Source organism: Thunnus maccoyii, chromosome 12, assembly GCF_910596095.1.
Source record: "Thunnus maccoyii chromosome 12, fThuMac1.1, whole genome shotgun sequence".
Taxonomy (NCBI): domain Eukaryota; kingdom Metazoa; phylum Chordata; class Actinopteri; order Scombriformes; family Scombridae; genus Thunnus; species Thunnus maccoyii.
In genome coordinates this window covers 20,804,875-20,826,594 of record NC_056544.1, presented here as the reverse complement: position 1 = coordinate 20,826,594, position 21,720 = coordinate 20,804,875, and the positions used below count along the sequence as shown (strand labels likewise).

General features: G+C 37.3%; 1 protein-coding gene and 1 long non-coding RNA gene across 4 annotated transcripts; both read right to left on the bottom strand.

Moving 5' to 3' along the window:
* Nucleotides 1-1,531: 1,531 nt before the first annotated feature.
* On the bottom strand, nt 1,532-6,022 carry ackr4a (atypical chemokine receptor 4a). Of its 3 annotated transcripts, none has more exons than XM_042429215.1 (2): nt 5,862-6,022; nt 1,532-3,290 (listed from the first exon to the last, which is right to left on the bottom strand). In XM_042429215.1, exon 2 carries the CDS (start codon nt 3,273-3,275, stop codon nt 2,166-2,168), a length of 1,110 nt encoding a protein of 369 aa, XP_042285149.1. In that variant the 5' UTR covers nt 3,276-3,290; nt 5,862-6,022; the 3' UTR covers nt 1,532-2,165. The 3 variants fall into 3 exon arrangements, with proteins under 3 accessions (XP_042285149.1, XP_042285148.1, XP_042285146.1); XM_042429214.1 differs by having other exon boundaries at nt 5,886-6,022; XM_042429212.1 differs by lacking the exon at nt 5,862-6,022 and adding an exon at nt 5,163-5,249.
* A 3,953-nt stretch (nt 6,023-9,975) lies between these two features.
* LOC121909360 lies at nt 9,976-11,639 on the bottom strand. Its single transcript, XR_006099424.1, has 5 exons — nt 11,512-11,639; nt 11,212-11,313; nt 10,939-10,968; nt 10,457-10,495; nt 9,976-10,328 (listed from the first exon to the last, which is right to left on the bottom strand). It is a non-coding gene; the product is annotated as an uncharacterized LOC121909360 (long non-coding RNA).
* Nucleotides 11,640-21,720: the final 10,081 nt, after the last annotated feature.

The window sequence follows — 21,720 nt, the reverse complement described above, 5'->3', positions numbered from 1 at the left end:
AACGTTTTTGGCATGTTTGTGAAGGTAGTTTAAAACCACACAGCAGGCTTTGTTAATCACGCTGTGTCTACATGTTTTATCCTCAGGTTGAAGCGCAAAATCTTTATTTTTTTTTTCTTTTTTGCTCAGTTGCCAGATGGAAAACCTTAGTCATATGGTTTCTGCATGAAGCCTCACACGTGTTAGCGTCACTTAACAAACCATTACTTGATTTGTACCATCTGGGATAGAGAAAGAAAGAAAGGAAAAAAAACAGAGACATACAAGGTAATCCATGACCCTGCGTCACACCAGGTGTGTTTACGTTTTCTCTGAGCGATAAATATGTTAAATCATCAACAGGGAAAAGTACTGTTGATACAACAAAAACATGTTTAAACTATGTAGTGTTATGTTTATGTATAACTTATGTATAACTGTAAGGAGATCTTATAACTGATTTGCGAAGAGCAAGCAAAGTCTGGCACTGACCTTTGTTTATCTAAACAGGTACCGAGTGTGCTAGTGCTGGACTTTTGCAAATGTACTAGATGTTTGAATGTCCCTCCCTCTCTATGCAGCGACACAAACGAATACTAAGAATGTTTTCATCTTGCCAGGTTTAATCGTTGTCACAGAAAAAACATCTGTAATTATAAAGTAAGAATTTCCACTATCAAGACAATGACAATCTTTCCAGCAGCTCAACATCACCTCGTGAAAAGATTACCAGAAGTAGTTTATCAGTCTGTTAAGCAAACTTGGCTGCCTGCTCAGAGAAAAGCTGTGCAGTGTAAAGTGAAAACAGTGAAAAGTGTTCAGTAAATGTGGGTTTCAGATGTCCTGAGGAATTCAGGACAGAACAAAACTGTGGCTTCCTTACATCAAAGCCAGTCAAATCCCAACTGAATGTAGATTTGGCACAAGATTGTTTGCAAACTACATTAACAGTCCAGAAGCTCCCTAGCGGATGCTTTGACATATGCTATCTTTTAGTTTTCCATAAATCATTTATATTGTTGAGCTGACAAATAAAATACCTTATCTGAAAGTACACGGTTGTGCTTTAGCATCATAATTCTGTCAAATGGAACAATATTAAAGATCGTAGATGACTATCAGAGATCATGTCTCAGCCGGCGTGTGTGATTCATCTAATTTATTGCCTGTGTAGATGTAAGTATTATTTACTTAAGTTGATTACAATAAAAAATAAGCTGAGCACTATTTGACACTATCACAAGGTTGTTTGCCAAAAGAGCAAAGTTCTTTCATAGATTTACAAACACTTGTTTTTTCTTTCTTATTTTTTCATCTTTAAATGTTATTTATTCAGTTATTTGTACTTTGTATTGCGTGGGTAGTTGGAAAAATGTTTGTGGTTTTCCAAGAAAGTAGTTAATGTTTCATGGATTAGAATAAACTATAAACAAACACATTTCAGCTTGTGAGATATGCAGGAAAAGAGCATTTTGAAGCTCTTTTATTGTGTCATGCCACTACAAAAAAAACACAACTAAAACTAAATATGATTTATTCAGGACAAGGCTGTAAAAACTGACAAAACATAATACAAAACATAGGCCCATTCATACCTAATAAAGAATCAAATCTTAAAAAATACGCCACAAATATATAGTTCCATCTTTTTTTAAAAAAAAGGCTATGTGCTTTCTTAAAACAAAAATTGCAAAAAGTTACACAAAGAAGGGTAAATAATGCATTTGTTGTGGACTATTTTCATCCGCAGATTGATACACATTTGATTCTCTAGTGTATTTACTGTAGCAGGACAGTGTATGTCAGTTTGACTCAAAATAAACTACATTGCCCTCGTAACTGAGTGGTAACTGCGCATGTGACTGCAATGTCCTTTGTTTGACTCCGGCTAGGGACTGTTGTTGCCCCTCTCTCTTCCCTCGTTTCCTGTCTGCTTCTCTACTATCAGCTATCTATTAAAGGCAAAAAAATACCCAAAAATATATCTAAAAAAACCCTAAATTGTCCATATTCATGGTAGTGTAAATGTAATGATTTCCACATATGGTTCCATCGCTGTTGTTTTCAAAAAATGTAGACTATAACACAGAGTAACTGTATCTATTCTTCTACTCTACTAAATAAGTCTAGATATGTGATTTTGATGCATGTCTATATGTCTTTCACCATGAAGTACTAGTGGTAACTCATATTGAGAATGTGTTAGTCTCTTGGGATGCACTGCAGGAGTTGAATGACATCTCCATCCCTTCATCCTCTGCAGGAGTTCTCGTCCTCCCGCTTCTTTTTCTCTTCTCCCCAAACTTCTTGACCACTTTCATCATATGCTGCCGCAAGGAGGACCCCACGAAGGCGTAGAGGATCGGGTTGAGGCAGCAGTGAGTGAGGGCCAGACTCTTTGTCACCTGAGCCGCCTGGTGCAACACTTTGCTTGTCCCACAGTGGGTCACTAAAATGTAGACAAAGTCCATCGTCCGGTAGACCTTCAAAACGTTATAGGGCAGCTGAGTGACCACAAACACCCCCACTACTATTAGGAGAACACGCAGGGTTTTCCACTTCTTGCCTCTGCTCTCGATAGGGAGGCTCTTAAGCGCTCGGCCCACTCTCCAGTAACAGATCACCATAACCAGGAGAGGAATCACAAATCCCAGCAGCACCTCGGCTATCTCCAGGGAAGCTTTAGCCTCTCTAGCTAAAGATGGAGGATAGATAGCTTGACAGATATTCCTATCCGATGCCCACCTAACTTCAGACAGTATCAAATCAGGCAGGCCCAGGATGAAAGCTGTCCCCCAAACAATCCCACACACCTTCCAGCAGTGTCTCCTGGTGAATATCCTCTGCAACCACCCTCCTTGCTCTCTGCCCTGTGCTCTGGCCAGCGCTAAGTACCGATCCAGGCTGATGCAGGCCAGCAGTAGCATGCAGCAGGTGAAGTTGACAGTGTAGCAGGCCGACACGATCTTGCAGACGACCTCCCCGAGCTCCCAACCCCTCGCCGCGTCAGCAGCCCAGAAAGGCAGCGTAAAGAGCAGGAGCAGGTCCGCCACAGCCAGTTGGGTGAGGAAAACATCTGTCATGGTCTTCAGGCGTTTGTGGTAGGCATACACAGCCACCACTAAGATGTTTCCTGTCAGCCCCACCACCACACACACTGTGTACGTGATGGGGAAGAAAAGGGCTGCGAAAGAGCGGATGTCACCCTTCTCACAGAGTGGGGAGTAGTCATCATAGCTGAAGTTGAAACTGAAGTTCTCATGGTAATAGTAGTCATCCTCCGCCGAGACTTCCATTCTAATGAGATAAATCTGTGAGGGAGGACATTTTTGGTTATTTATCTATGGCCTTTAAACATTCACAATGCTGTTTGAGCAACAATGAAAATATCTTAAATTAAACAGGAGCACGAATTTAAAAGCTGCCAACATAGTTGGGAATTATATGTACATAAAAGTCATGATAATTTAGTACCATGACCCCACTAAAGCCACAAGCAAATATTACCGTAGAGCCAAAATCTGGGAAATTGCTATCTGATAACTTGACTTTCCTTCTAGTAAGAAAATATGTAGAAACAAAAATTCCCCTTGTTTGGGGAAATACATAAAAAAGAAGAAACACCCTATGCAATCTGCAAATAGTTGTGCGATTGTAGATTAATTAAAGTACCATGATAACATCAAAGTCAACATCCCCATGTCGACATCTGGGACCAGGATATCGTGTCCTGACCTGAACTATTCCTCCCTGTTGTACCTTTGCTGAGATAAAATAATGTGCTCATTCTGTCTTCCTGAAGTGTGACTAAGTGCCGAGAGCAGAGGAGGACACATAGTTTCTACAAGTCCAGATTGTATAAACTGATGTAACTCCCACGGAGATCCCTGCTCAGATGTCTTCACTGCATTAATTAATATGCTGAAGATGAAGAGTTTCAAAATATCTATTTGAAAGAAGGACACCTGGTCCTGGATGAAAACAGAAGATACGACATTGACACATTAACAAAGATACGACAGGTGACAAATTAAAGGAAAAACCAACATTAAGTGTCTTAGTAACGTGTTGGGTCACCATGTGCCACCGGAACAGCTTCAATGTGCCTTGGCATAGTAGGCCTGTGTAGACAAGCACAGTCTCACGCTAGACTTGAACTCATAACCTCAGACATGGGAGATGGGAACGCTAGCAAAGAGGCTAAGATGTCAGGGAGTGAGGTTTACTCTCGCAGATGCCACTTTAGTCACTGTTCCTATTGAAACACTAGCAAGTTGAGCAGTCTTTATGACTGAAGCTCCTGCCGTCTGTGCCCCAACAATGAACCCTCTTTCACAGTCACTTAGATCTTTTCCTGTTGCCATCTTGATACAAAATCAAAATCAACTGTCACAGAGCATGATTGGATGTTAATTGCTTAATTGTACCATGCAGTGTGCCTATGTGGAAGCATCTGCATTCGTTATGTTTCTCCACTCATTTATTCAGGTTTTTCCTTTAATTTGTCATCCATCTTTATTTACCTGATTTGACTCGTTTAGACATTTATCTGAAGCTTCATATTAGCTTCAGATAAACTTTTAAATACATTTTGTGGATTTTGGCCCCCCATCACTTACAATGTAAGCTCATTATGAAGGGATCTAATAATGGTCATTATAAACCGGAGGAATGATTATAGTAAGAAAAACCTATTTCAGTGGTCATTTTGCCACCAGACTGTTGTTTTAAGACCGACTTGAGAAATTGTGAATCTGTCCTTTAATATAATATATACTGCATATAATAACATTATCATTATTCTGAAAGGGACATTGTGCAATAATTTTACTTCTGATATCATAACTACATTTTGTTTCTAATCATGTACTTAAAGTACACTTTTGAATGTAGCACTTGCAGGTATCCTATTTCTGCCTTGTGGCATTTCTACTAAAGTAGCCTATCAAACGACTTTAAATCTGATTACTTACAGTTTTTTAAAACAAAGAAACAAAAAAAGACTGTGAAACTTGTTGTTATATAGCAGTGTTACAGATGTATTTGTAGGTGGGGTGGCGCATCACAACAACAAGAAATGTTTCTCTTGACGTTTATAAAGCTACACAGCTGATAAAAAAGAGAGATGTTACATTACAGATAAGGACAAATGTAGCTGCGCATAATGTTTGATAGATACTTACGGTATTTTATACAACCATGTCCCGTGTGTATGAATATGTCCCGTAAAAGAACGAGTCAAAGCTTTTCGTAGAGTCCAGACTACGTCGCTCTCAACTGAGAAAGGTTCGATTGATTTAATACCCGCACAGCACGCGTGGGCGGGACGTTACAAAATCCTGCTTTATGAGTGCTCTGTGTCTGAGGTGAAGACATCGTAATTGTAGCGCAGCACAAACCCCAAAATTTATAATTGAAAGAAATGCCTTCTCATTGTGGAATTGCAGGAATGCGCAGTGGCATTCGCATAAAACAGAATTAGATAATTTAATCTCAATGAGACTCTCCTTGTTAAATAATTTCCTCCTGATTATAGCAAATGTGGTGATGGCCATTCACTGAGTTTACTCTGACCCTGCAGGTGTAATATGGTGTCCTAATTGTTTACTTTCCGTTTTTTTCATCTCGATTTTTTTGTCAACAAAAACATTAGTTAGCTGTCATCTGTGTCTTCTACATCAAACAGCAGTTTTACAGAATTACAGAGGATATATAATTGAAAAATACTTAGACATGTCAGGTAAAGCTAGTATTTTCCTTCATTATTTTAAATTTTAAATTTGGGAATAGCAGATTAGTGAGTGTCATGCAAATCAAATGTGATGAAATCAGATATGAAAAATAAACATTACACATACTGAAGGTCTGAAATGTGAACACACCTAGTCAGCAGGGACCTTTCTTACCGTGATTCACTGCTTTGTTTCTTGGGGCAAAGAGCAGGGATCCAGTCCAGTTTCAAGTCTAGCTGAGTTTTGTGGCTCTACACACTATAAACACCCTTTGGAGAAGGATGACTCAGAGAGAGAGAGAGGGAGAGAGCGAGAAGTCAAGTGACAGGAGACATAAATGAAGTCACCACTCTAGACTATCTGTTTGGGGTGTTTACTGAGGAGAAGTTTTATGAACATGAATGAACATGTTTACACCAAGATAAAAGCAGCTATGTTAGCAACATTTCAACACCAGATGTAAGACAGAGACTGTAATTCATTAAACCAAATATCGGAGGGGAAGTGAAAGACAGGCATTTGTCCATCCCTCATTTCCACTGCTGAAGTGCCATTGAGCAAGACACTAACTGTAAAGCCTTAATCACCTCAGTGCAGCTGCTTATTAGCCATCAGATCAGACTATGGCTGTATTGGAGCACATTGAGCATTCCTGCAAATGCATTGTGAATGAAATATAAATAAATCACTAAATTAAAAATGTATTTAATTTAGAAATTGAAGTTTAACCTGCATTTTAGCAAACTTTGATGATACAGAAGATGTTTAATTTAGCAATGATAAAAGGAAATATTTGCGCAGATTTGTGCAAAATGTGCAAAAGTAAATATTGCATATGTTAAATATGCAATATTTTAGTAAGAATACCCTACAGCCTCCGGAAAGCATGCACCTGTATCGTCTTTACTGTATTTAAGTTTACATCCACACCCACTGTTTTAATAATCACCCTGCAGCTAAAACCACATGGAATGTGGAGGATTACCTTTGGTTTTAATCCACCCACATTTGACAGACGCATGTTGTTTCTTTTAAAGAAAAAGACCTTTCGCTTGTATTTTCCACAGCTGTGATGAACAGAGAAAACAAACACTGGCTTCTTTCTTGTTTTCAGTATAAAATTGTCTTGTGTGCTACAAAAATAGATCATTAAATAGGAACAATTAACATACACACGTAGAGGAAAAAACAGGCTATACATCACTTTCAAGTCATTTCTATTGTCATGACTGAGTGATTATACTCACTGTTTGAATTCACAGACCAGCTGGTGAAATATCAGGTTTAAATAAAGTTGTTTACCATCAGTGAAAAGAAGTAGTGAGCAGTGAAAAATACATATGATAAATAAAAGTGTATTCAGTGGGTGTTGAATGTTAATCAGAAGCTACACCCTCACACCCGCATATAGCTGACACCATCACTGACAGCTTTAACATTTGTTTCAGAGGTTAATTGAGGGTGATATTAATGAGCTATGTAGGGGGCTTCGGGGCAAAAATGAGCTGTGGGCCCAGTCACACACGTAGCGAAGTTCATCTGTGTGTCCACGTGAAATAGGTGATGCTAGAAGCTAGAATGAAGCCTCAGGATTAGGAAATAAAGCACTACGTATTATATCAGTTTGTATTGTGTTTTATTGGTGCATTTTGCCCAACAAATTTGCACAATTTGCCGACACCATTTGAGACATATTAAGGCTGGAGCTCTGGGGCATCAGCAGTTGCCTGGTGGATAATCTAACTTTCAGGGTGGTACAGTGTCTCAGTGGTAGTTAGCACTGTTCCAAGGACCAAGAAGCTTTTCTGTGTGGAGTTTGCATGTTCTAATACAGTTTTCCTACAATGCAAAGACTTGAAAGTTGGGCAAACTGTTAAATTCGAGGTGTGCATGTGAGTATGTTTGCACTCTATTAGTTAAGCTGCTGAGGTTATGAACTGTTTCTTGCAGTTGCACCTGCAACGCTACACACAATAAGCAGGTTACAAGATGGATGGATGAACCCTTTAATTAAGATACAGCTTACTTGCGTTTTTTGAAATTTTATTTGTATAAAAACTGCTGTGGAGCACATATCGTGAGACAATATCAATATTTATCCGGCAACACGCTTAAGCGGCAGTAATGAGTAAAAGCAATTGGCACAATTTGGCCAATTTGAGATGTTTGGAGAGGTTCGGGGACACCAGTGACACCACAAACTAAAAACTCCTTAGCTCCCATAAGGTTAGGCCTATAGGTCTGGAATTTTATACAGGTTGACAAGATGTAGAATGTATGTGGTGATTTGAATAGTTCTGGCATTAAGCATGTCCTAATTATTGTTATTCAAATATGACTCATGATAGACGAGGACCAAAAACACTTTTTTGAGCCTTATTTGAACTGATGTAGTTTTGTTTGTGTTTTAGCCACATGCTAAACAAACACATTTCCAGAAACTAGAAGATGTCACTTGTCAAATGAAGCCTAATACGTGCATCATGGCCTTACAGTTCTTCTGTTATAAGCTTTTCCATTTGGGTATGCCAAATAGGCGAAAATTCTATAAAAAGAGTGGATGTTAAGGGGTTAAACAATATGAGCAGAACTTCATGCACATAGAGAGTAAAAAAATAACACAATATTAAAAACTAAATATCAAAAATGTGGAATTCATTTCAAAAGTTTAAGTGATGGACACAAGATGTCTTCTACTTCACTGAAAAGTCCATTCTCAGTGGGGTAAACGTCCCTATTAAGCCCACCTACCATATAAGCCCATTTGTAACATCTGAGTCAAATAAAAAAAAAAAACTACATCATTGTTTTTTGCTGTGTGATTTTTGCTGCTTGTTACATAAATGACATTTTTTATTGTAAGCCAATCAGATTTGTCGATGTTGTTATTGAAGCACATGTGTGACTTGAGCCTGCTGATCCCAGAAGAAGTTACTCAAAAACTTTGGTCATTTTGGTTCCCTCAAATATTTTTTGCATATTTCTACCCCTGTTTTTGGTAAAGACTCAATTGTTATCAACAGTGATTAGTGAATAAGATATATATTAGAATATTACTTGTATTAGAAATATTGTTTCTTTTGAAATCAAAATATGAGTTTTAGCATGCTAGCACACAGACCACATGCTGCATCAATACAGTAGCTGCATAGTATGGTTCACTGCACTGACATAAAGCTTGATAAGCATGTATAGTTTACATTTTTGTATGCAGTTTATATCATTACACTGTTAAATAGACAATAAATGTGTATGTTTATCTTTATTTATTTTTTTTAGTTAAAATTTTTGCCTGGTGGGCTTAAAGGTGATGATAACAAAAAATCACACTGTCTGGGGTGGATGTAAATAAGTATAGCTAATTACTTCTCTGCATGATTAATTTATGCTTTTCATGTTATGTATTGTGCCATATATAGATTTATTTCATATAGTTGTTTTTTAAATGTCATGTGCATAGAATAGAATATTCTGTATTTTAACCATAAATTCATTGATGTTCCCTTTAAGCCCACCTGCTCCTATTAAGCCCACTTGACTGTGTTTCAATTTTCTCTCTTTTGACTTTTGAACCATTTTCTAATTTTGAAAATAGCTATTGAGAGCTAAGAGATTACAGATTTGAATAGAACAAGTTTGTATTGTTAAGATTTTTTAATTATATATATTTATATATCAACAAATCATGAAGTGGGCTGATTTGAAACACCCATGGGCTTAAAGGGTATGTTAAGTAGCCATTTAGCACAAGCCAGACATATTTTGACAAATTAAACGATAAAAATATTAGAAATTGTAATAACTGAATTATTGACACTTCAAAAGAGAGATTAGACTTTAAAAAGAAATAAAATAAATTAAATTAAATTGGGGCAGTATATATTAAAAATGTCTGAAAAGCAGATTTGGTGGGCTTAATAGACACATTTACCCCTGTTTGCACCGGAGGCCTCAAGTTTCCACATCACACTTGTGTAAGCTGCATACTGGACCACAACTGGCTCCAAACTAGTTCTGATGTCACAAAATCATGCTTGTACATTCATGTCTTAAACTCAGATTTAAGGTGAGCACAGAGAAACTTTCCCTTTCTATGGATTGATGTAAAAACAACCCAAACTCTGTACGTACATTATCCTGCACAGTGAAGCTAAAATATTAGTAAAAATAAGCAAAACACATTTTTGAGTAGACAGGGACTTTAATATTTGACCCTTACGTTCTTATCACCAACATGCCAAATGGCAAGGCACAGCATCTTTTAAGAGAATATGATTCATGTCTTGCTTCTTCCATTTTCTTCAGGTCAGTGACTCGAATAAAAAGGGGAAAAGTCACGCAGATGGAAACATATCAATAATGGAGCCATCGCAGGATTGCCAAACATGGTTTCTGTCGAGGTCAGCCAATCAATCACGGATTAAAAATTAAACTCCTGTTGCTTGAGTACACAGGTGAGCTTTCTTTATGTTTACTTTTTATTCACTTACACAATAATTCACAATAGATGTGATTTCAATCTACTCATACAGTAATATTATTCTTCAAAATATCAAGCACAGTTACATTGTTTAATTATACGTCCACAGTCGGTTGAGGGCTCTGCATACTTGGAATCTGTAAATGGAGAGAGAGAAAGAGTGTCTGAAAATTCAACAAAAGTGATTTCACATGCAGTACTTATTTGTTAGTATTATTTTTCTGCTAAGTTCTTGTAAATACATTTGTTCAAGTATTCAGTATACCTCTCTGGCTTCCAAGAGTGTTCCAGTCTCAGTTTTGTTCTATGATAGAACAAATAAAAGTCATTATTCATTGATATGCAGTAATACCGTGATTAACACAAGACAAATGTAGTTCACCTACTAACATCCCTCTTTTGTTGAACAAGCTGTGGTGCAGGACAAGATATGTGTTCATATTTGAAAGTTAGATAAGAAGAATCACCAAAAATGGTTTCTGTCGAAGTCAGCCAAAAAAATTGAATTCCTGTTGCTTGAGTACACAGGTTAGCTCTTTCTTTATGTTTACTTTTTGTTCACTTACACAATAGTTCACAATAGATGTGATCTCAATCTACTGTAGGTTGTAATTCTTCTTAAAAATATCAAGCACATTTACATTTTGTAATTGTGTGCAAACAGTGATATCACATGCAGTCCTTATTTGTTCGTATTATTTTACCACTAATTTCTTGTGAATGCATTTCTTTAAGAATTCTGTATACCTTTGGTACATCCCAGGTATTTTAAACCGTCTGCAATAGAACAAATACAAGTAAGTATTAATTGATATGCAGTGATACTGTGATTAACACAAGACAAATGATTGTACACCATCTACTATTATCCCTCTTTTTCACTTATGAACAAAATCAAATGTTGACATAAAACAATGATGATGTTCAGAAAATGTTTTTTCAAGATGTAGATGACAAGTAGATTAACTAATTTTTCCTGTAAATTAAAACAACTCAAAAGTCAAGCAAATCTGGTCTTACATAGTACTTGGGCCAACATTCACTTGGTCTCGGTTTACAGATGGGCATTTGTCGTTTTCTTCGTCTTCTTTTTTCTTTGTACTGCACACTTATTCCATCCACCTATAACAAAAACAGGTGAAATTATACATTGTTCTACACAGAAAACCACTTTGTTGCATTGTTTTACTATACTCGTATTCAGAGTCACTTATTCAAACAAAAACAGAGCAAAATCTTTTTTTTTCGCAGCTTTGCCTCAGCAACACAACACAAGAAAAGCTCCTTGCAGTCAGTATAACCAGCAGTGGATCTTCTCACCTGATCAGGAGACTGCTGTTGTTGATCAGCTGTCACCACAGCGGCTGCATCTGTAGAAGTGAAGGCTGTGATGAGCAGAAAAGCCTGCAGACACAACAGAACCAGCAGCACACCTCTGTCCATGGCTGACGAACTGAAGAGTTGGATACAGCTGTAACCACACAGGTCTTTATATACTCACTGACAAACAAACATGACAAAGTCCAATTTCATCAAAACAGCGACTACCAGTATATTTGACTGATATCCCTCCTTTAACATTCCTGCTCATATCAGTAAACATAATGCCAGCAGGTTGTTGGATTAAGAGTTAAGAAAATGTATTGACCCCCGGGGGTATGTGTACCATGTTATATCCTGTTATCCTGTTTATGATTAAAACCAGTGTAAGTCATAGCAGGGACGCTAGTGTGCATGTAAAGGCACTAATTAACAGACTACGTGTTGATGATGACATGACACAGCAGAAGTTGAGAAAAGCTGAATTAAACTAAAATATCATTCAATTATTGTCTATAACGATACATCCTAGAGCACCAAGATGTCCAGAAACAACTGTGTTTACAGGAAATGTAACATTACATAACTTTTTTTTGCTTGGAGATACATAAATCTCACAGTATTCAACAACATTTTGGTCCAAGCATATTGTATTGAACTATCTGACAAATCCCAGATCCAGCAACAATAAGATTTTTTTTTTTAAAAAGCCCTCTTTACATATCATTTTGTTATATTATTACACAATGCCATTTAATACAGACACTCACTGTTGACTCACCTTTTGGGTATTTTCACCCCAATCACTTTATTTTGTTTGCAGCAAAATACACAAAGTGAAAATCAAAGCAGACTGACTCCATCTTGTGGTCACATTATGCAACAAAGCAGATATGCTCTCCAAAGCATTTCTGCTCCTGATCAATGTGAGATCTCTATCAAATAAGACTTTTATTTTAAATGACTTTTTCATCACCCATGACTTGGACTTCTTCCTGCTGACAGAAACTTGGCTTAACGTTGATGAGCTTGCTCCACTTATTGAACTCTGTCCTGATGACTGTACCTTTTTTAGTATGCCTTGATCCTCCAGATGAGGCGGGGGTCTTGCTGTTGTGTTCAAAAAACATTTTAACTGTCGCCTATTAAATCCTGATCATTTCTCCAGCTTTGAAGTGCAATTAATTAAAGTGGGCCTGGCAAATCCCCTCTTAATTGCACTTGTCTGTCGTCCACCAAGAATACTGAAGATCTAATTTTGACAAAGTCCTGATTCTTGGTGATTTCAATATCCATGTTTGCTTTCCCTCTAAACCCCTTGTGACTGATTTTATGCATCTGGATGACTATCAGGATGCTGTAAGGGCAGCAAGAGCAAAATACTTTTCTGACCTCATCACCAACAACTCCCATAATCCCAAGGTCTTATTCAATACCATTAACTCTCTCATCTGTCCTGCCCCCAGCACCAGCTTACATGAGACCCCAGCTAAGTGCAAGGAATTTTGAAAAAATTTCACCTCCAAAATTGAGGACATCAGATTAAACATTTCCCCCCTCACCCGTGACCTAGCTTTCTCACTGGTCTGTTCATCCATCTTGGACAGCTTTCAACCCATCTCTTTATCCTTCCTTATAAAGATTGTTTCACCCATGAAACCTGCAACCTGCCCGCTTGATATTGTTCCCACTTCTCTCCTGAAGGAAGTCTTTAACACAGCCAGCATCCTCTCCATGCTCAACACCTCCCTGGCCATTGGTACTGCTCCAACCTGCTTCAAGCATGCAGTGGTCCAGCCCTTGTTGAAAAAACCCAACCTAGACCCCACCCTACCCAGTAACTATAGACCTATCTCTAAACTCCCAGTCTCATCAAAAGGTTATCCTACATCAATTCCTGTCCTACTTACACCAAAATAACATATTGGAAAAAGTCCAGTCCAATGACCTGCTCCTTTGTCAACTCCAGTAACTGTGCCGCCCTGATTCTACTCGACCTCAGCGCAGCATTTGATATAGTAGGCCATAACATTTTAATCAACCGTCTCCAGTATGGGGTTGGTGTTATTGGCTCTGCCTTAAACTGGTTTGCATCCTACTTCAGCAATAGAAGCTTCTCTGTCAACATAGGCAGTTCTTCCTCCCCCCCAGCTAGTCTCTCCTGCAGTGTCCAACAGGGTTCCCTCCTAGGTCCTATCCTCCTTTCTGTTTACATGCACAAGTCATCCATACATTTCCTCCTGCTTAGACTGCTGCAATTCCCTGTACACGGGGATTAGTCAGTCGTCCCTATCCTGCCTGCAATTGGTCCAGAAGACCATAATAGCCCTATTGAGGCTTCTCTCCACTGGCTTCCAGTGTGGTTCAGGATTGATTTCAAGGTTCTACTATTTGTTTTTAAAGCTCTAAATGGACACGTCCCCTCCTATATTTCTGACCTTTTAACCCCTTATTCCACCTTCAGGACTCTCAGGTCATCTAACCTAGGGCTTCTGGCTGTACACCGAACAAATCTCAAGCGGTGGGGAGACCGCGCCTTTGCTTGTGTAGCCCCTAGACGGTGGAACAGCATCCCCTTCTATTTAAGATCTACCCTCTCCATTGATTCCTTCAAGTCCAGGCTCAAAACGCACTTTTATTCTTCAGCATTTGGATCGACTTTAAAATGGTTTCTTTTTCTATGCTTTAACTGTTTGTTGATTTGTGCTATATGTTATGTGGCTGTTTTGTTTTTAGTCTTTCATTCTGTTTTTATTGCCTGATTTTGTACTGTACAGTACTTGCGTTGTTTTTAAATGTGCTCTATAAACAAATGTGACTTGACTTGACTTGACTGAAGTTGGAATTAATCGTTTTGAGTCATTTTTTTAAAGAAAAAAATTCAAAATTGATTCCAGCTTCTTAAATGTGAATTTTCTGATTTCTATAGTCTTCTATGATAATAAACTGAATACTGAATACTGAACAGTGATCAACATTTTCTGACATTTTATGGACCAAACAACTAATCGATTAATTGAGAAAATAATTGTCAGATTAACTGATAATGATAATAATCATGAGCTGCAGCCCTACATAACATAAATATCTCTCTCAGCAATAACATGTAATAAGAAACACTGTTGAAGTCAAGCACCTCCTCTTTGCAGTCAGTGACCAGCAGAGGATCTTCTTACCCCATCAGGAGACGGTTGATGATCATTTCTCACTGGAGTGACGGCATCTGTATCTGTAGAGGTGAAGGCTGTGATGAGTAAGAAAGCCTGCAGACACAACAGGACCAGTAGCATACTTTTGTCCATAGTTGATAAATTGAAGAGTTTGATACAGCTGTGAAACACACAAGTCTTATTATACTCACTGCCAACCAACCACTTCCATGTAAAGGAAGGAAAAGCAATTCAAAGCAATTGAAATTGTTTGTTTAAACACCAGTCACTGACTCCCTGATTTGACTGATATCTCTGCTCTTCTCCCTCATCAGACATTTCCTGCTCAGTAGTTAAAGTATACAGTATCAGCCAAAAAGTAGAAAGCTATCCAGAAGGTAAAGAGACATTTGTACGGCAACCATACATATTTCTGGTCTTTGATACCAAAGGAAACTGTAAATTGTCAGTACCGTATTCACAAAATACCAGAGGTATTAAACCATGTTGCAATGTTATGTCCTGTTGGTGTGCTCTTGAGCAAACCAGAAAAGCCCAGCTCAAGCTTAAGTGAAGCTTCTCATCAACTGCCAATAAAAGACTGTGATCATACTGGGCTGTTGCCAGTGTGAATATGTGTGGAAAATAATGAACATGTTCAATCAAATTTACTTAAAGATCCCCTCCAGACATGTTTTAAGATTTACTTTGAATAATAATTTGTTTATAATATTTGTATATAATAGAAGGAAGAAACTTTCCACTTTCAGCAGACAAATGTTCAAACTCTGCACATACATCATTCAGTACAGTGAAGCTCAAATATCCAAGTGAAGGAACGATAAGCAAAACATTTTTGAGTGGAGGGGGACATATTAATATAATTTACTAGAGAAGAGCTGTGTTTTGGTGTTTGACAGTAGGACATTCTTACATACAACTAACATCATGTAAAGAACAATAATGGAAGCTTAAGAGATGATGAACTCATGTGGATTTTTGTTAAAGCCCTTTATTTTTTGCCACATAGTAGATAACAGGACATCAGGCTGACTGACTCCATCTTGTGGTCACATAACAGAGCACTTGCAGAAAATGATACACATCTTAGCATATTGTCTCTAAAGGCAAATTTGTTTTGTTTTAACTAAAACATTTATTTAACAGATATTAAATAGTTTTGTCTTTGTAATTAAAAGCACATTGAAGCGAGATAGCATATGCAACATGTCTGCAGAAAATGATTTGTTTTGCAGATGGAAATGTTCTTAATATGGCAATCTCCAAATTTACTGATCTTTCATTGATAATTGATTTAGAAACAAAAAACTAGATGATTAACAGAGAAGTATCCTGTGCCATCAACGTAATAAACACTCATGAGTGCTAAAATATAAATTTACATTAAAAATTGAATATGTTTTGTCGATGAGATTTGTTCTTGGGTTGATGATTTATGAGAAACGAGGACTGGAGGATTCAGGTTAGCTGTCACTTTCACATCCTTCAACTGTTTGAAAAGAGCAAAGCCTCTAGTTTGATGGCAGTGTTGTTCAGCGCAGATGGCAGATTCTGTTATACAATACCAGCCACACTTTCTCATTCAAATGAATGGGAAGGTGAAAACGGTGCTGTGGCGTTGTCAGCTGTACCAGTATACCACCAAGAAACTACTGGTCCTAGAGAGAGAGAGAGAGAGAGAGAGAGAGAGAGAGAGAGGGAGAGAGAGAGAGAGAGAGAGAGAGAGAGAGAGAGAGAGAGATACAACTATCAACTAAAAATACTGTAATTTACATGAGAAGAAACTAATGCGCCCACTAGTAACCAGCTACTGCACAATGACCAAATTAAGATGTTGAAGACTAAGATAGATTAAGATTAATGTCAAGATATAACTTTTGGAGGATTCACAGTATTGTAATTACAAGACAGAAATTGAATAAATAAAAATCAATCAAATTCAGTCTTACAAGGCCGTGAAGTGATCCGTGCCTTATATATCCTCCTTTCCTCTCTTGTCCTTCTTTTCCTGCAATTTGCTGAGAAGTCCCTCTCTTCACCTTTAACAAAATTAACATTAACACATATAACATTGTTACAAGAAAATGCCTTATTTTCCCATCTACTGTTTCACTGAACATTTGTAATCTTCTACTTAATAATAGATAGATAGAAATGGCTGCAAATCAAAAAAAAATTCTCTGTGTCAACATGATGGACAGACCTAAACAGACAGACCTAAATCAAGTATCTTACAACACAAGAAAAGCTCCTTGCATATAATTTACATGAGAAGAAACTAATGCACCCACTAGTAACCAGCTACTCCACAATGACCAAATTAAGATGTTGAAAATTAAGATAGATTAAGATTAATGTCAAGATATAACTTTTGGAGGATTCACAGTATTGCAATTACAAGACAGAAAGGGAATACATAAAAATCAATCAAATTCAGTCTTACCAGGCCCATACATCCTCCGGGCAGTTTTGCACATTGTCTCTTCTTTAGTACTACCTCTTCTGCAGGGTTCTTAGGAAGGTGAAATCTCTTCACCTTTAACAAAAGAGCATTATTATAAGAAAATGCCTAATTTCCTCCATCTACTGTTTCACTGAACATATGTAATCTTCTACTTAATAGATAGATAGAAATGGCTGCAAATCAAAAAAAAAATTCTCTGTGTCAACATGTTGGACAGACCTAAACAGACAGACCTAAATCAAGGATCTTACAACACAAGAAAAGCTCCTTGCAGTCAGTGACCAGCAGTGGATCTTCTTACCTGATCAATAGACTGTTGTTGTTGATCATCTTTCACCAGAGCGGCTGCATCTGTAGAAGTGAAGGCTGTGATGAGCAGGAAAGCCTGCAGACACAACAGAACCAGCAGCACACCTCTGTCCATGGCTGACGGACTGAAGGCCAAAGGAAGCCCACGTTTATAACGCTCACTGGAACTGATAAGACAAAGATGAAGCAACAACAGGATGTAATCCATTACTGTCACCAAGATGCAAGTCATCAGCAGCTACACACTTACAGTTGAGATGTAATGGTAACAAGGAAGTGACATTATTGGGGTTTTATAAAAGCAAAAAGCCGATTTTAATGTTTAACATAAAAAAAACTACACAGCAAAGACATTTACCTTTAGTTGAGAGAGGAAAAATTGAAACCAGCTAATTTCTGGCATTTTCGCTTAAAGAAGACTAAAATGAATATTTGATTATCAAAATGGTTACCAATTAATTTTCTGTTGAATTCATCAACTAATGGTTTCTGCTCCTACAATATAAAACACATATTTTAACTAACACCTCCTTTCTCATCTTGACTGTTGTAGGTCAGTGTAGCTGGATTGGCCTTCTGACACATGACCCCATTCCTGCCACAGTTTCTGCTGGACCTCATGGTATTTTTTCTCTCTGTCTATAAAAATTCAAGTACAATAACACACTCAGTAAAACTGTTATTGACTATCTTCTGTTGCCATTGACCTGCAGTGGTAGCATATATTTTTTGTCGAGACCTCCACCCTTGTATGGGCGAGATTGTGGTTTTGTTTAAATAGTGAAAAAGTCAACACATCCTGTTTTGTGCTCCAACTCAGCACTTATGCAGCACTTACGTCTGGCAACACTTCAAATGAAATTGTAGGCAGTTTTTAAATGTATATTTAAATGTAAATAACAGACATAAAAAAAGAAGAGATATAAAAATTAGAAAATGATACACAGCACAGCCAACCCAGCATGTCATTCCCAACTCCTCCTACACCTACGGTGTTGTGTTTTACAGTAGTCGAGTCTACTGAAGATAAATGCATGGACAAGTTTTTCGAAATCCTGCTGAAACAGGACATGACATGGATTTTAAAATCGCTTTTCCAGGTTCTAGGAAAGTTTTACAAACACAAAACCTTCATAGACTTCTTTTTTATAATGGTGGTCTATGGGGAAAATGCTCTTTGCGCCGCAGGGGCCACTGAGTAAACTTGACAGCAAGGATGAGCGATGCCACCATATCTAGTTCTTATTATGCATCCAAGGTCCACAGTAACAGATCAGGTTAATGGGTTGAATATGGATGACCTTCCAAACTAATGGTATAAAATCTGCTGCACTGCTGATCTAGACATTGCCATTCCTTAAGCCGCACCACTAGGATGGCTCAAAATATGACAAAGAAAACACAATCATTTTGTAAATTTCAGTTAAGCATGTTAGTCAGTAAGCTGTTGTTAATGCTCCCTATATGCTGGCAGCCCGCCCCTCCAACAGGACCCCCCAACCCTCCTGAGAGAAACAAAATATGTTTATTTATGTTATTTGTTTTATTTAGAATGTAGAAATATGAACAAAATAACTTTAATCAAGTTTACTTAAAGATCCCCTCCAGACATGTTTTAAGATGTATAATACTTTACTTTGAATAATAATTTGTTTATAATATTTGTATATAATAGAAGGAAGAAACTTTCCACTTTCAGCAGACAAATGTGCAAACTCTGCACATACATCATTCAGTACAGTGAAGCTCAAATATCCAAGTGAAGGAACGATAAGCAAAACATTTTTGAGTGGAGGGGGACATATTAATATAATTTACTAGAGAAGAGCTGTGTTTTGGTGTTTGACAGTAGGACATTCTTACACACAACTAACATCATGTAAAGAACAATAATGGAAGCTTAAGAGATGATGAACTCATGTGGATTTTTGTTAAAGCCCTTTATTTTTTGTCACATAGTAGATAACAGAACATCAGACTGACTGACTCCATCTTGTGGTCACATAATAGAGCACTTGCAGAGAATGATACACATCTTAGCATATTGTCTCTAAAGGCAAATTTGTTTTGTTTTAACTAAAACATTTATTTAACAGATATTAAACAGTTTTGTCATTGTAATTAAAAAGCACATTGAGGCGAGATAACATATGCAACATGTCTGCAGAAAATGATTTGTTTTGCAGATGGAAATGTTCTTAATATGGCAATCTCCAAATGTACTGATCTTCTTCTTTCATTGATAATTGATTCAGAAACAAAAAACTAGATGATTAATAGAGAAGTATCCTGTGCCATCAACGTAATAAACACTCATGAGTACTAAAATATAAATTTACATTAAAAATTGAATATGTTTTGCGATGAGATTTGTTCTTGGGTTGATGATTTATGAGAAACGAGGACTGGAGGGTTCAGGTTAGCTGTCACTTTCACATCCTTCAACTGTTTGAAAAGAGCAAAGCCTCTAGTTTGATGGCAGTGTTGTTCAGCGCAGATGGCAGATTCTGTTATACAATACCAGTCACACTTTCTCAATCAAATGAATGGGAAGGTGAAAACGGTGCTGTGGCGTTGTCAGCTGTACCAGTATACCACCAAGAAACTACTGGTCCTAGAGAGAGAGAGAGAGAGAGAGAGAGAGAGAGAGAGAGAGAGAGAGAGAGAGAGAGAGAGAGAGAGAGATACAACTATCAACTAAAAATACTGTAATTTACATGAGAAGAAACCATTGCACCCACTAGTAACCGGCTACTGCACAATGACCAGATTAAGATGTTAAAAACTAAGATAGATTAAGATTAATGTCAAGATATAACTTTTGGAGGATTCACAGTATTGTAATTACAAGACAGAAATTGAATAAATAAAAATCAATCAAATTCAGTCTTACCAGGACGGGAAATCCGCCAGGCCTTATATATTCTCCTTTCCTCTTTTGTCCTTTTTTTCCTGCAATTTGCTGAGAAGTCCCTCTCTTCACCTTTAACAAAATTAACATTAACACATATAACATTGTTACAAGAAAATGCCTTATTTTCCCATCTACTGTTTCACTGAACATTTGTAATCTTCTACTTAATAATAGATAGATAGAAATGGCTGCAAATCAAAAAAAAAAAACATTTTGTTTTTTATTTCTCTGTGTCAACATGTTGGACAGACCTAAACAGACAGACCTAAATCAAGGATCTTACAATACAAGAAAAGCTCCTTGCATATAATTTACATGAGAAGGAACTTTTGCACCCACTAGTAACCGGCCACTGCACAATGACCAAATTAAGATGTTGAAAATGAAGATAGATTAAGATTAATGTCAAGATATAACTTTTGGAGGATTCACAGTATTGTAATTACAAGACAGAAATTGAATAAATAAATATCATTCAAATTCAGTCTTACCAGGAAGCCACATCCTCCGATCATCTCATCACATCCTCTCGTCTTTAGTACTACCTCTTCTGCAGGGTTCTTAGGAAGGCGAAATCTCTTCACCTTTAACAAAAGAGCATTATTATAAGAAAATGCCTTATTTTCCCCATCTACTGTTTCACTGAACATTTGTAATCTTCTACATAATAGATAGATAGAAATGGCTGCAAATCAAAAAAAAATTCTCTGTGTCAACATGTTGGACAGACCTAAACAGACAGACCTAAATCAAGGATCTTACCACACAAGAAAAGCTCCTTGCATATAATTTACATGAGAAGAAACCATTGCACCCACTAGTAACCGGCTACTGCACAATGACCAGATTAAGATGTTAAAAACTAAGATAGATTAAGATTAATGTCAAGATATAACTTTTGGAGGATTCACAGTATTGTAATTACAAGACAGAAATTGAATAAATAAATATCATTCAAATTCAGTCTTACCAGGAAGCCACATCCTCCGATCATCTTATCACATTGTCTCTTCTTTAGTACTACCTCTTCTGCAGGGTTCTTAGGAAGGCGAAATCTCTTCACCTTTAACAAAAGAGCATTATTATAAGAAAATGCCTTATTTCCCCCATCTACTGTTTCACTGAACATTTGTAATCTTCTACTTAAGAATAGATAGATAGAAATGGCTGCAAATCAAAAAAAAATTCTCTGTGTCAACATGTTGGACAGACCTAAACAGACAGACCTAAATCAAGGATCTTACCACACAAGAAAAGCTCCTTGCATATAATTTACATGAGAAGAAACCATTGCACCCACTAGTAACCGGCTACTCCACAATGACCAAATTAAGATGTTAAAAACTAAGATA

Coding starts and splice junctions, on each gene's coding strand:
- ackr4a (XM_042429215.1), bottom strand. CDS start 3,275: ATGGAAGTCTCGGCGGAGGATGACTACTATTACCATGAGAACTTCAGT.